Source organism: Thermobia domestica, chromosome 7, assembly GCF_964235325.1.
Source record: "Thermobia domestica chromosome 7, izTheDome1.hap1.1, whole genome shotgun sequence".
NCBI lineage: Eukaryota > Metazoa > Arthropoda > Insecta > Zygentoma > Lepismatidae > Thermobia > Thermobia domestica.
This window is the reverse complement of record NC_137460.1, coordinates 151,232,896-151,249,291: the sequence shown is the minus strand read 5'-3', so window position 1 is coordinate 151,249,291 and position 16,396 is coordinate 151,232,896. Positions and strand designations below refer to the sequence as shown.

At 34.8% G+C, this 16,396-nt stretch overlaps 1 protein-coding gene across 6 annotated transcripts in view; it reads left to right on the top strand.

Annotated features, from left to right (window-relative positions):
* Positions 1-16,396, top strand: part of trio (trio Rho guanine nucleotide exchange factor) — a 1,041,517-nt gene that overhangs the window by 668,759 nt on the left and 356,362 nt on the right. For all 6 annotated transcript variants that reach the window (XM_081765424.1, XM_081765422.1, XM_081765425.1 and 3 more), the window contains 6 exons: positions 2,738-2,929; positions 8,875-9,142; positions 10,285-10,523; positions 12,840-12,985; positions 14,930-15,097; positions 15,902-16,145. In XM_081765424.1, the coding sequence (XP_081621550.1) occupies positions 2,738-2,929; positions 8,875-9,142; positions 10,285-10,523; positions 12,840-12,985; positions 14,930-15,097; positions 15,902-16,145 (1,257 nt within the window). The remainder of the gene's footprint in view (positions 1-2,737; positions 2,930-8,874; positions 9,143-10,284; positions 10,524-12,839; positions 12,986-14,929; positions 15,098-15,901; positions 16,146-16,396) is intronic.

Here is a 16,396-nt window from a genome sequence, read left to right as displayed (position 1 = left end):
ACTGCAAGGATGCGATGACGAAAAATTATGATTTAAAATATCCACGCTGTTACACAACGGTACTATGCTTTCGAAAGCTTGAAATCTCCCTGACTAGTAGCAGAAATTCTGAGAATTCCATAACTTTTCTTGAAATTTCAAATTCTCTGACTCTTCCAGAATATCTCGCTTATCTCGACACCATATTGCAAGTAATACAAATCTCCTCATAAGAAAGAGTAAGCAAAAGCTTCCTGTAGTTTTCTTTTTAATTTTTAACGCTGATCCTTCTTTTCGTCATTTCATTTTGTTTTATCCTTCCTTATTTTTTTTTCATTTCTGGTCTCGAAGGGGGGGGTCCGGACCCCCCGGACCCCCCCCCTTGGCTACGTGCCTGCTACAGGTATGCCTTTTAGGCTAAACGAGACAGGTGATTAATGAAAGTGAATGATTGTGAAATTAAATTGTTTGTGCTCTCCCACCGGGGATCGAAAGTGGAACGACATACATCAAAGGCGGAATTTTCGAAAAGGCTGGAATAAGTGTCCAATTAATTGTAATGAGAATCTTCTGAGATACTCTGTTCTTAGCATAATTTTGAATTTCTTCCTCCCACTTCCCTTAGGAATGAATTGTAACAAAAGTGACATGATAAAAACCCAGTTCGAAGTTAAGTACTAACCATGTTCCATGATTAATTTCAAACTATTGAACAGTAAGGATTTATATAGCAGGCAAACATACATTCAGTTTTATGTATAAGATTTCAATATATAAAACTAGCAAAAGTGCTCGGTTTCGCACAGGAAGAATAATGTTTTTGCGTGATATTTGAAAATAACTTAATAGAATAAACAATGGCGGGCAACAACAAAGTTATCCCTTTCAATTCCTAGGCCTGCTGACAAGCACGTTCTTGACTGAACTTGGGATTAAATTTAATCAGAACTGTCACCAATCAGCTTATCGACCTTAAAAACTATGGATTCTACACTAATCATAGTCAATTCTACGTTTTATTTTTCATCTCTTCTCACTCCTATGCCGATAGTGGTTAAAGTAAGATTTAAACGGCATCTGGAGTGTCTCAATTCATCTCAGCAACCCTGAAAACTATGTATTTTTGTATGGATTCAACACTAATATCAGTCGTTTTCGATCATTTTTAACTACGTGTCACCCTCACCTCTAGGGGTGTGTGTGTGTCTTACCGCTACAGTTTTTTTTTTTTTTTTTTTTTTTTTTCAGCTGTAAGTTATATGTGTATGTCAGCTTGATTTTAAAAATAGTTTACGTACAAATTTCATCTTCCTAACATGAAGAGGTCATGAAATACTTTACTTTTGGTATAAATTTTAAACCATCTTTTTTTCTCTAAAAACCGCTTTCTCTCCCCTTCCCTTAGCATACGCATAAAAAAATTTAATTAGCCTAGGGTCTCTTTGATACAGTTACTTCGAAGTATGCCAAGCTAGTGGTGTGGATTTGTATACTGGACAAACATACATACATTCAGTTTTATATATAAAGTGAAAAGAACAGCAAAAACATCACAGGGCGTTGTATTTATCCTTCAATAATGAGGACGAAGAATTGTTCCTAAAACAAGGACAGAGACGTCCCAATAACAGAAGAAAATCCTACTCACCTTCCAAATAACCGATCGAGAAAGGTGAAAGAGCTTACTGAGCATAACCAATAATGGATTTTTCCTTTGGAGTTGAAAGTTAAATGAAATATTAGTTCTCAACCTGCGAAATATCTTCTTTGTGAGTAAGTAACTGTCCGCAAATAAATAATGACGCTCTTTGACTTAAACACAAAATATTGATTTTAATAAGAGTAAATAAAAATTCTTACACCAGAAACTATCCAAAAGAACACAAAATAAACGAATTGTTTAAAGTCAGTCTTCATCTCTTCTTTGGTATATATCTAAAAAGCTGCTGCTACGTAAAAGACATGATGTGTGAAGTTGTTTGGTTGTCTATTCTGTAGAATAAAAGTGATGGGATACATTTGAAGCTCGATAGTAAAACTTTTTCCTCTTTCTAATTTATGGGATTGAAAAGTCCTTTGTATGTGTTTCTGTGTCATGTCACAATATCTTTTTGATATTTTCAGGTATATTTTTTTTTATTTGCTGTCTACATATTAACAGATTTGCATCTCATTTTATAAATCACTAATTATTAATTTCAATATTTTATAAGAAATTAAAATTTGTTAAGAATAGTATGTAAATACACTGAATATCGATAGGTATATGTATAATATTAATGTAGTTAGTAGTGAAAGAAAAACATACTTTTTAAAGAGGTGAGTAGCTTTTAATTTTAAAGTGAATTTCCTCTTTTTCTTCTTTTTTGAAGCATTAAATTTTGCTCTAATTATTTAAATAGAGAAATTAAAATCTACAATTACAAAAATAAAGTTCTACAAGAGTCCACAATAAAAATTCGTAAGGCCATTGCCTAGTACTTATTTACGATAATTTACATGTTTATAATTTAAATCCAATAAATTATTGACTTTCAACTTATAGATAATGTATGTATATAACTCGATTGTACAGAATAGTAAATTAATCATTGCCAGAAATTTGAAGATGAATATTTTCAAGACAGTTGTTTTTAAAATGAAGACGAAGACGTCCTAATTAAAGAAGGAAATCCTGCTCGGTTTCAAATTAACCGATCAACGAATAGAGGATAGTAGTAACATAATGTTAATAATTATTGTTGCTCTTCTTTTCCAGAAAACCCACACGTCCGCAGTTCAAGTAAGGCATAGAGCAGATGCATTAATTAATGCTAACCACTATGATCCACAGAGCATTAGAGAAATTGCAGAAGAAGTAACGAAGAGATGGCAACAGCTTGTAACGTGTGCGGAAGAAAGGCACAAGTTAGTCACAGCTAGTCTAAATTTCTACAAAACAGCGGAACAGGTAATAAGATCAAATGTATTGCATAGTTTATATATAAGTATTTTTGAGTGTGTTGTGTCTTTAAGATGGCTAAAACGGGATGTATGTATTCAAGTAAACCATCGAAGTAAATCGGACATATTTAATGGACTGTTGATTATATCATACATATTGTAAGGTTCCACGTGTTTTCACACCATGCTGGATGTAACCATGTGTTTCTACTCCACGTGCTTGAAGTAAACAAACACTCTACAGACCACATCAATGAAGATGATCTAGTCCATCATTGTCAACACTCAACAAGCTGTTGACAGCGAGGGAAGCTGTCAGCAACATTTGGTATATAAGAGGAGAGTACACCTTACGAAGCATCAATCTCGCACGGTTGATCAATCTACCAACTCCCTAAGGCGCCTGGCCATTGAGAGCACCCTACCCCTCTCTATGACGCCTGGTCATTGAGAGGCAGCTTTTCTACATGCTCTAAGACGCCTGATTATTGAGCTCCTTTTCCTCTCTAAGACGCCCGGTCATTGAGTGACCTACCACCCTAACATTCCTGGTCATTGCGTTCCTTTAATTTAACCTACATAATTAGAGGAATTGCACTTACTATGACATTTTATATTCAAGAGGAGACTTTTTGTAATAAAAAAGAAATGATGGGGAAATCCAATCTCATGGTACCGTATTTTGCTCTACCCTATAGACAGAAAAAACGTTACAATATATAATTTATCCAGTTGTTTATATTGGACTTCTATTATCAGTCTTAATCATGGAAGTATATTACAACACAGTCTTCAGTTGATTTACTTTCTACCTCAGTAGTTCGGCAGATAAACATCATTTTTTTTTCCTGAGGTGGGTTTTTTTTGTGTATAGTTTATTTTATCATTTCACTTTAAAGTTAGGATCATAAAGTGATAGAAAATGCCGGGTGACATCATGTCACTGTTGGGCATTTGTTAAAAAAGCAGGTTTTCAAACTTGCAAAAAAAGATTCACTGTGAATCAAATTTACAATGTTAAAAATTGTAAAGAATATTTTGTAAATATGAAAGTAATAGTTCTAATCCTCCTTTTACATCATAGATAGTCATAGGATACCATAAAGAAGGTGTATACTACATATCAGTGTATCCAACTTACAAGCAAAAAAAAAATCATGTCTGTGAGTTCCGTTAGGAACACGTTATGTAATAGTTTCTATTCCTTATTTGAGTAAAGGTATGGTATTAAACATTAGAGAAGTACGGTGACGTCATGTGATTTTGTTATATCTTAAAACAGCAGGGTATCTAATTCACAAGAGAAAAAAATACTAACAATGCCATTACAAATATTACATTATAATAACTATTTGTTTTTGCACTAGTCATTTCAAACACACTGATGTTAAACCAGATAAAGTGGGTGATCACTTCTCATTAACTGTGATAACAGGGTATGAAACGTACAAGTGGAAAAAATCAAACTGTGAATTGAAAAAGTTTGATACAGTTTATCTTCTCTTTGACTTCAGATGTTAAGTATTAGAAACTAACAGGCAAATTGTTGTCAATGCACAGTATTTGTGAAAAAGGTATCAAATCTACAAGTATATGTTGTGTAAATCAAACTTACAACAAGATAATGAATAATATAAATGCAGAAAGCTAAAGTAATTGTTCAATTTTTACTTTAAAGATACACGTAAATATATTTAAAATATCTTTCAGTACTTAATATTTGCTAAAACACAGAGTATCAGACTGGCGATAAAAAAGAAATACCCTCTTGTGATGCCATTGCGTTATTTCATAAAGCAATTGATATTCTATAGTAAAAGCAAGTTACATATATTTACAATTCGGTAATTTCGGCTCTTTTAAATAAATCTTTATGCGTATTTCACAAATGATATGAACCGTTGTTCAGAAACCAATATATATATATATATATATATATATATATATATATATATATATATATATATATATATATAATTTTGGTGATAATTAATCATGAAACGTCTTAGGATTCAGTGAATTAATTTCCATTAATGAAAATTAAAACATTCTAAATCTAGATCACTGCAACTACAGAATAAAGTGCCAGGTATTCTTTTAACAAAACAGTAACATACGTCGATAACAGTAACGAGGATCGGCATATGTTCCCTTTGGAACAACCGCATTTTACTAATTTCAAAATTGATTCAGGGTCATACGGAACTCTAGGAGGGATTGTGATGGGTACCGTACCAGTGATTTGTTCAATTTGTTTTTAACCCACCCATAATTCACAGCATCGAGACTTTTTGAATTGCTTATTCCTGCCGATTTCCGTAGATACACCTGGTAATGTGCTCTTTTAACATTTTCAGTAAATGATTCGTTGGTTGGTGGAAGAAAACACTGACTTGGAGGAATGGCAAACCCTTTGCCAGTTTAGCTCACCCAAACTTTCACAGGAACATCAGAAATTGTATTGTTGGCTGTAACATGCAGAAACAAATTTTGTCGCCTGTTGCAGAACTTGGTAGAATTGCACATACGTTCTATAGGAATGAAAGTGACAATCCTGAACGAATTGCCCTAACATTTTACCTTTACCTATACCATAAAAACAGGATACAGTGTCGTACCCAGATAGGGCATGTGCTGGTAGAAGTTCTGAGACAATTTCAGTGTGTTTCTGTATTGTCTTATGAATATCAACTATTAATCTTTCTGCAACTGGAGACTCCATTAGTACACAGTTCATTATATTTTCCTTATAGTAGTAGTACAAAAGTAATATGAAAACGTCAGTGTCATCGGATACTACAGTGATTGTATTCCGTTGTTATTTTGCAACTACAAGCATTTGCTCTACAAGAGTTATATCAGCTTCTTGATGGTTTGTTTCCATGTCCTGTCGAAGTCTTATTGCTCTGCCTGAAGATATTTCGAGAGGCATACTACGTGAACCTGTGATGACGATTTTCTTGCCATCTAATACATCCTCAAAGAAGGACTCATCATTTGACAAATCCTCACAGATAAGTTCAATAAGTTGTTGTTTGTTTTTTGTCACTATCATTACAATCTTCTGTGGTGGAATTGGTGTATTTTGTTGCAGTTGATACACTGAGGTTGTCGAAGTAGATCTACTTCTTCTTGCTGCAGATTTTGGACTGTAATCATAGTATCTGTCAAAAATTAGGTACACATCACCTATTTGCAGCTTGACTTTTATGCGTTGTTTTAAATTTAATATTAAATCCTCCACTGTTCCATGACTAGGCCAATGTAGAGTCCACAGAAGAGCAACACCAACAATAATGGTCACATTGAATTAAGGGATAATCTTGCAGGTGTAGTGACTTGCAGAAGTCTTTTAAGGATTGATTTTGTTTTTGATATTCGCATTTCTCCATTCTTATCAAACATAGATGCAGGAAGAGGAGTCAGCTCATGAGTCAAGGCATCAATAATGTCTATGTCTCGTGAACTTGAAAATGTATTTTGAAATGTACTTCTTATTTTTTGGAGGGAGGAGAAGAAACCACCGCAGATGATTCCTGAGACTGCCTCTTTCGGTGTCTGGCTAGATGGGTTGATGATGTATAGTATATGTTGACACACAATTTCACTGTTACATCCCGGTTTTCAGATAGTTTTTCTTCAAGGCTAATGTGTAAATAGTCATTGTATACTTTACTGCAGCTAATAATGTTTTGAATCCTACGCATTCGACTTACAATTAATTTTTCTCCCTTCTCGTCACAATCGAATTTCCAACTAAACAAGCATTTCCCTTCCCTTGCTTTTATTTTTGCTGTCCTCTTCTCAATTATTTATCTCAATTGAAACAACAAGAAACATATTTACTACATTCTAAACATATTAATATTTTCAAATAACACATAATTCTATATATTTGAGAACAAGATCAAAAAGTAAACGAAAATTGAAATTCCCAATTGAAAAAAATGCCCAAGGGTGAGCTCGTACCACCCCTTAATTTTATATTAAATATCACTTCATTAACGCAAAAGGGAAAAAAAATCAATAAACGGTTAAATCTTTGTCCTGACCTACTTTTTCTCTGGTATATTATCACTATGTTTGAAATGAATAGTAGAAAGAAACCATAGTTATCATGTGCGATATTTCGAATGCCATTGTTATTGATTTTTTTCTTGTGTAAGTTAGATACCTTGTTGCTTTAAGATACGATACAATCATATGACGTCACCATATTTCTCTATTATTTAACACGTACCTTTATTTGAATATGGAATAGAAACTATTACATGCGTGTTCTTAACGCATTTGGCACGACAGAATTTTTTTGCTTGTAAGTTGGATACACTGTTCTGATATGTTATAGATTGATATGATAGTATACACCTTTCTCTATGGTTTCTTATGACTATCTATGATGTAAGAGGAGGAATAAAACTATAGCTTTTATATGTACAAAGTATTCTTTATAATTTTTTAACATTGCAAATTTGATTCACAGTGATTTTTTTTTTTTTTTTTTTGGTAGTTTGATAACCTGCTTTTTTAACAAATGCCCAACAGTGACATGATGTCACCCGGCATTTTCTGTTATCTTATCACTTCATCAACACAAATGCGTAAAAAGAAATTCTATAGACGACAAATCTTGGTCCTGACCTAGTTCTGCCGGACTATAGTGTGGACCACACATACATATTCCTGTTGTACAAACTCACACACGTTCCTATTGGACGCCTTATTATTGGGTTGTACCCTTCGTACAAACACACCACATATGACTGTCTATTTGTACATATTTCTCTCCTGCGTGTCCCTACATCGTTCTTTAGTTTTATCATTTTCATACATTAGCTGAGAAATTAGGTTCCTATAGGCACTTGAACTTTCTTGCTTACTTATTCTTAAACCAACAGATTGTAAAGTTTGCTTCCTTCCTTTAAAGAAAAGAAAGAAAAGAATCACGAGTCAGACTCTTCGTGATTGTGTTTACTGATCGTTTAAGTTTTCGTGTACATTTTTGCCTATTATTTATGTACTTTTGAAAATTCACAAATATATGTTCCATTCGGACCTATCGTTTCAGGATAGCACCGTCTCACTTGGAAAGTAATCTTCGAACCGATAAATGTGAAACTGAAATAGGCGGTAATAAGTAAGTAGGGACTACCTATATTCCTAACTTCATTGAGAAAAGCATTGTTCAGTTATACTATCTAGATACATTAAACAGATTCAAGTGAAAAATCGGTAGACTACGAGATAAAATGTAGTTGTCCGTGTCAGCGTTACAGGTATTAGTGTTACTTTCAGCCCGGTTTCATTTTCATTATTTATTTTTTAAATTTATTTATAGTTCGTTATTTCCTTGATGTTTTAGCTGCTCTTTCTATTAAAGCTTGTGATACAAGCTCCAGGGAATTAAAAATGATTGAGACGATTGGTAAAATCTCTAGATGTGCCCCCGCTGAAATTTAACTTCCGTGTCAATTTAATCTATCACTTGCATATTCCAATTTGATCAGTTTTACAAGTTACGAAACTCGAAGTTCCAGTCGTGACGAAGAAGCAAGCTTTTCAGTAGACTGTATCGTATATCAGGACAACTCAACTTATAATGACTATAATTCATCTTTATCAACATTTAGTCATATATTATTTTATTTTCTTCTGGGATTGCCCATGTATCTTTTTCTCAAAAACTTTGTAAATAAGACTCGATAATCCTTCGTGTGCATTTTCAGATATGACTTAATTTTGTAAATTATTATATTCATCATTAATATATTCTTGATCGTAGTGTTATATATATGCATGCAGCCACAGTTAAATGTCATTTTTATCTTAGCCATAGTTTCATTGGTTATCTGTTGTGAGTACTATTGTAATGAATTAAGAACTGTGATTTTTCATTTTATATATATAATTTAAATATGTAATATGAAATTTATTATGTGGTGTATATTCCAGGTATGCTCTGTGTTGGATAGCTTGGAAAGGGAGTACAAGAGAGACGAAGACTGGTGTGGTAGTGATAAAGTAGGTGGAGCCACAGATAAAGCCGCCGTTCTGGCACAACTTATCAACAAGCACCAGGAACAGAAAGAGGCATTTCTGAAAGCTTGTACCCTTGCTAGGAGAACTGCGGAAACTTTTCTAAAGTACACAACTAGAAATCTTCAGTATTACAATTATCAGGGAGAGACTGGAACACGAACATCAGAGAATAGGGTTAAAAGTAAGTTATTTGTTTTAGCTTTATACATATATAATATAAATCTGTTGTTCGGAACTTAATAATCTGCTTTTCGATTGTCTGCGGATCGTTGTCCGAGAAGAGGAATAAATCATTTTCCGTCCCATCCTTTTCATATTTTTCGTGTATTTCGTCCGTGAGAGCAATTTATAAACGAAGAAATAGAGTTTAGTTATTATTATTTTAGCATACTAGCTGTTAAGTCAGATTGTTCATTAAATGTTGAAGTTCTGAATATCGTATGGTTAACGTTTCGTCTGAACTACGGTGTAGGTAGTTTGTTTTGGTTACTCAGATAACCTTACTCTGTTTCGTATTCTTTTTTGTTGGAGAAAAGTCCAGAATGTTGCTTTTGCTAAATGAAGTTGCGCGACAAGCAATAGTTACATACTGTTCGTGTTATTGTAACTCTGTATAAAATAAAAACTACACAAAAAGTAAAAAAAACTTTTATACTAGTTTCAAAGTAAATTATTATTATTTATAGTCTTGAATAATCATATAAGAACTTTTCTATTTTTTTCATATTATATGATTAGAATGAAAAAATATCAATATGACTATATAAGGCATTCTGGATACTAAGGGCAAACTCAGTAAAGGTTTGTTTTGATAAAAATGGTTCTTAAACTTTTCTCATAAGGACAGACGCAAGAAAATGTTCCTATATCAATTAGTTATTGTTATTATGAGGGAAAAGGACGAATTCCATACAACGTAGTTAATAGTAATATATCGTCCCGAGGTTGAGTTCGTCCTTACTAACCGAGACGCGTCATATAAAAATAACATTTTAAGTCACTGGGATAAGTTTTCGGAGAATGTTTCTTAAAGCACACGCTTAGAAACTTTCGTTCTTTTTCTAAAAGCACACACTTAGAAACTTTCGTTCTTTTATAGAATATAAAGAGAAAAATGTAATAAAAAACACAAGTAGGAGAAATCTAAACATTCTGAATTAATTTATCTAATTTTTAATGTATATTTTTGAAGAAGGAACTGATACTTCCTTTAGTTCCAAACAGACTAATTTCGTGTACCTGCACAATGACTGTTACTAATTTTTTGAGAATATGATTTCAAGAAAAGTCCATTTACAACATATACTTTATTGTTCTTTATAGCAATCTTAGAAAATATGCTGAATCAAGAAAATAGAGTCCTTGAACATTGGACGCAGAAGAAGAAGAGGCTAGATCAGTGTCAACAGTTTGTGTTATTTGAGGCTTCTGCGAAGCAAGCTTTGGAATGGATTCATGACACCGGAGAATTTTATTTATCCACCCATACTAATGTTGGCCAAAGTAAAGAGGAGACGGAGACATTGTTAAAAGAGCATAACGAATTCAAAGGAACTGCCAAAGTGAGTAAGACATTTATGTAAATTATTATTTAAAAAATAGATGAGTACAATATAGAGTTTGTTTATCGTCGTATTCATCAAAAGCTTTGATGAGCATCTGCTGATAGTTGGTTATGTTGTAGAACATCTTGCATTTTCGAATTATTGTCAATTTCGTTGCATGTTATGAAAGCCTATTTCTGCTAAACACTTACAATATAGTAATAAAATTTATTGTCACAAATATTTCTGCCTTCCTTTCCCTATTTGTATAATGCAATAGGCAACAAGAGTCCAAATAACTGGTCATTAATTGTTGACGGCATATGTGATAGAGAGCCGTACATTACAACTAAATCAGCTCTTATTTACGTTTCTTTGGAAAACTCTCTCTCTCTGTATGTGACATTATATTACGATATATGCCTTTTTCAGATAAGGGTATTGCTCCTATTGTTGAGAAGGTACAGCTTTGAAAAAGAAATGATCTGTACTAATTAGAATTATGTTATTGTGTGTAGAATGTATAACCAAAGTTAATTATAAAGCATAATTGCTTTACCAATTCTTTTCCGTGAAATAGTTGAGTTGTTGTTCTAGTACTAATTGAAATTTGAATTTGGTAGTTGCATTAAGAACAGTGCGCTGTTAAATCATATATCGTAAACTTCATGCAATAAGGAGCAATATCAGCAATATGTGCCTCACTCAAGAATGAAAATATTCGATATAAAATTACTACCTCCCTTTATTTATTTATTTATTTATTTATTATTTTAACTCTAGTGTTACTTACACTGATCACCAGTCGAATTAGGGAGACCTACATAATACGGTATAGCACTACCTTTTGCTCTGATAACGGCGGCTACCTCCCGCGGCATAAACTCCACGAGGCGCCTAAAGTTGTTGTGGCATCTCAATCCATATCTGCTGCGAAGTCTCTCACAAAGTCCACAAGTTGGTCGGAAGAGGATACACAGTCCAAAGGAGTCGTTCCATGGCGTCCCAGATGTTTTCGATGGGATTGAGGTTCGGTGACCGTAATGGTCTGGGAAGTATTGCAAGATCAGAGGAGTGCTCATCAAACCAGTTTGCTGTTATCCTAGAACGGTGGGCCGGCGCATTGTCCTGCTGAAAGATGGAGTCACCATCCGGATGTTGCAGCCGAGTAGATGACAAGACATAGTCATCAAGAAGATTGCGGTAGTATTCACTTGTGAGGAACCGTGTCACACGTGTTAAGGGACCAATTTTAGTCCATGTAAACATGCCCCAGATGAGAATACCATCACCACCAGCCTGCATAGTTCCCTGCTAACACGATGGATCCATTGCCTTGTGTGGTTGACGACACACCCATATCCATCCATCGGCATGTACCAATGTGGAACGTGACTCATCTGTCCAGGCAACCTTTTTCCACATTTCCACGGTCCAGTTGCGGTGTTCCTTTGCCAATGCTAGACATTGTTTCCTGTGTTGTGCGGTTAGAAGGGATACTCGCGTGTTGCAATGGCTTCTGTACCTCATGGCGGATAAGTAGTTGTAGATTATGTGGCTGCTAACACGTTGTTGTTGTCCTGCATTGAACCTTTCCGCGATTTGATGTACTGTGGCCTGTCTATCGGTTGTTACGATGCGGGCCAGTCGACACGCCCATGAACGCGACAGTATGTGCGTGCGAGTGCGGTTTTATCGGAAGCCAGGTACTTAGGATACACCCTTGACACAGTTGCTTTTGGAAATCCGAGTGTCGCAGCCACCCAGTCATCTGGCCTCTACGATTTGACCACGGTCAAATGTACTCAGGTCCTTCGTCTAGCCATCACACTTCATTGACACAGATACCGAAAATGAAGCACACGGCTGCAGTACACGCACGATGCGTTTCATTCACATGCACTGGTGAGGCACTGCAGGGCGCTTTATACAACTGTCCTGCTATCCCTAATTCAACTGGTGATCAGTGTATGTTATCACTAACAATCACCTAACGAACTCCGTTGATCTGGAAGTTTTCCTTGTATATATGCCCATGGCGCTTCTTTGTGTGTGTGCCGAATACGTATTTTTTTCCCTTCACTTCAGATCGTGCAGTTCATATTGACCTTGCTCCAGAATTCATGTTTAAATATTATGTTATCTCGAACAGTACATAGGCAAGTCAGAAGTATTCTGTCTCAATAAACAAATTTGAAATGTTTCATGAAATGGATACGAATATTGATTGCATTAAATTTTCTTTCTAGCAATATGAACAGATAACTTGAAAGTCACTTTATCAGGGCTTAATACAGATACTGTTATTTACAATATATAATCATTTATTTTCAGGAAACTAGGGAAAGAGTAAAACTATTAATTCAGTTGGCCGATAGTCTGGTAGAGAAGGGTCACGCACATGCTAGTTCCATCAAACATTGGGTAGCAGCAGTTGATAATCGTTATAAGGACTTTAGTTCTCGAATGGACAAGTACAGGTAGGTATATGGCGTTTTCTTTTTGCTGTAGACTTAATAACTTACTTTCTGACACTGCGTTTTCAGGCTTGGTTCGAAGTGATTTAAAAGAAAAGGTGATGTTTTCCGGAAATTACCCGATTTTTAAGTATTTGTTTTGAATCTCCGAATGCCTTCCTTCATTGATTAGATGTTTTAAAACTTTTGAAATTATAAAGGTCTATGTGCAACTGAAAGTAATGTTATAAATATATCAGGAGATAAAAGAACTAAAAACTCGTCAAAAGAAAATAACGATTAAAAAATAAATAAATAAAACACAAAGCAATAAAATGTTCAGGGAATATTTACTATTTTATCATCCGAGATGTTAAAATCTATCTGTAAGCATTTTGTGTATGTGTAGTAATAATTATTATGGTTATGCTCTGTTAACTAGTGGAAATTGAGAAAACGGAAATCAAGTCAGCGGTCAGACTAATCATCAGAATATTCGAGAGCCGTTCGTCCATCTTATGAATGTAATCATCCATCTGTGTAACAGGAACAAGAAAACTAAGAATTTCTTACAAAAAAGATCTAACGAACATTAATTTAAATATCTAGCGCGAATTGATTTTCGCACCTTCTAGTTTCGAAGTAAAGGAGAACAAATCCTTGTGTAAGTGAATTGTCAAATACTCGTATTTTTTAGGTTGTTAAGCTAATGGAACAACGGTTATATCTAAATTTGTAATTTCTTTTTAAGGCATAGAAATGATTAAAGAAATCTGAAATAAGACTGGACTTAAAGTAATTATCCTGAACTTGTATAAAATTTCTTTACTTTTATTTTAAATTAATTGTTTATTGAATGTTATAAGAAATACATTTTGTAAGCTGCCTCATGTTTAAATGGTTAGCTTTACAGTTTTCGGTATGGGAGATGCTAGTTCGATTCTCAGTAAGAGCTGATATGGTTTAGATCTCATAAGCTACGAGGGTTGGGGCAAAAGTCATGGCAACTATTTTTTTTCTTGAAGATACCAGTCCGGTTGGAAAATCTGACATATACATACGAAAGGACAAGGTATTACCTACAAGTGTGGACAATGAATACCACTGAAATATCGTAACACACTAATTTATTACGGTAGTATACAGGGCTATATGGCCTTCACGGTGCAAAAGAATGACAACACAGTACGCATACAGTTGACATGACAAACCTGAGCATAGAGACCCTCAAAGTAGTCCCCTGCTACTTGCACCACGCGCTGCCAACGATGTGGGAGGCGTTGAATACCATCTGCCTTAGCATTTGCCACACCATGTGTGAATCGGGTCACCTGTTCGCGCACAGCGTTAGCAATGTCCTCGCGTGTTGTAAACAGCCTACTACATAGTGGTTCCTTAATCTTTCGAATGAGATCAAAGTCACGGGACGATATTTCAGGAGAGTACGGTGGGTGATGACGACACGTGCCATGTCGGTCCGCACACTGACAGGTCGTCCCGAACGTTGCTCATCACTGATTAACACACGTCCTTGCTGAAACTTTCCTACCCACTGTGCTACTGTCCGGTATGGTAGGGCATTATTACCAAGCGCTTCCACTAATTCACTGTGACATTCCATCGCATTTCACCCTCGGAGAACGGCTATTTTGATGTAAGCGCGATGCTCAACACGGGTTATTTCCATCTCGCACGACACTCACCAACTGACTGATTTCACAGGCCTCGCTGTGCTACTACCAGCTATCACAGAGCCATCTGTTGTTCTGCATACACACTATGCTTGCAGAACTTCCACACGACACATAGAAGTTTGTGATCCGCTCACATATCTGCAAGAAAAAAAATGGTTGCCATGACTTTTGCCCCAACCCTCGTATATGTCCATGTTTGTTTTATATAGCCCTCAGCGCGAAAAACATTAGTGTATTTATCAATAAAATAATTATCGTGTATGATTTTTTTCAGATCTCAGCTGGAGGAAACTCTTGGAATCCAAGTTGAAGGTGAGAACCGACAAGATTTGTCTATTGATAGAAATTCCGATCCATCATTAGAAGCCAAAGTAAAAGAAGCAGCAGCAAAGGACTTGAAAGAGTTAAATGAAGAAAAACGGCGCTCTGCAAGGCGAAAAGAGTAAGTGAAGTCAATATTCAAGCTACTAGTATACTATTTTGCACACACATGACTTACATGAATGTAGCCCAATGTTATTATTAACAGAATATATCAAAGTGAAGCCAAAAGCGGTTAAATTGTTATATGAAAGGGGTTCTAAGAAATTAAGATCACTTGTGCTGTCAATGTTCAATTAGGTGTCCGTCCTTCATCTAATTAGGTTTAACAGTAGAGCGATATTGGTGCTTCAAGTTTCAGGATAGTATTTTCAATATTGTTCTCTCCGCAGTTTTCCCAGTACTTCTTCGCTGCTTCTCAGTTTTTCCTCTTTTCTCTTCGTTACCATACTCATCTCTGCGTGACTTACTTTCCATTGCTTTTGCTTAGCGTTCATGTTCTTGCTTCTGTAGTATAACACTTCTCATGATGAGTTTTTGTCCTAATTCATTGTGCAAGTATCTGCAAAGTATGTCTCTTCTGGCTACTTTTCCGGTTTCTATTCTTGCTTGTATTCCTCATTCATACTTTGACTAAAGAACGAGTATAAAGAGCAATTGTTTCATATGACGTAAAAGAAGATTTTAATGAACTCGATATTCGTACATAGAATGAATATCTCAGTCTCTTAGGTAATACAGGAGAGAGGAAACGACATTCATTAACTTCTTCCGTCGCTTCTTTCATTGTTCTTGTCACATGACTATGAAATTCAGTAAGTAGTGTGGATTTCATGTTTTTTTAATGTTACATTACTTTCCTTACATATATTTTGTCTAATACTCCTAAACAAGAATATTTCACATTGTGCTTATTTCATTGCAGATTCATCATGGCTGAATTACTTCAGACAGAACGCACATACGTAAAAGATCTTGAAACGTGTATAAAATGTTTTTTAGAGGAAATGAGAACCAATTCCAATGTTCCATCGCCAATTCTAGGGAAGGAGGATGTGATCTTTGGAAATATGGAAGAAATTTATGATTTTCACCAAAAAGTTTTTCTCAAAGAACTAGAGAAATACGAGACAATGCCAGAAGATGTTGGTCATTGTTTTGTAACGTGGGTACGTATAGTTCACATCATAAGTTTTTCCAGAAGTCAAAGTGAGATCTTTTATTTTGTCTTAGATGTAATAATCGTAGATGTAATAATCTTTCAGATAGAATTAAAACAGATTTTGTTTTGCATTTATGTGTCGAAAACTAGAAATACTAATTTTTATGGTGAGTCCTCTGATTTTATTATCCATAGTCATAATTGTACAAACTAGAAGTGTAGCTTCTTTATATTTTTTAAATCTTGAAATATAAATTT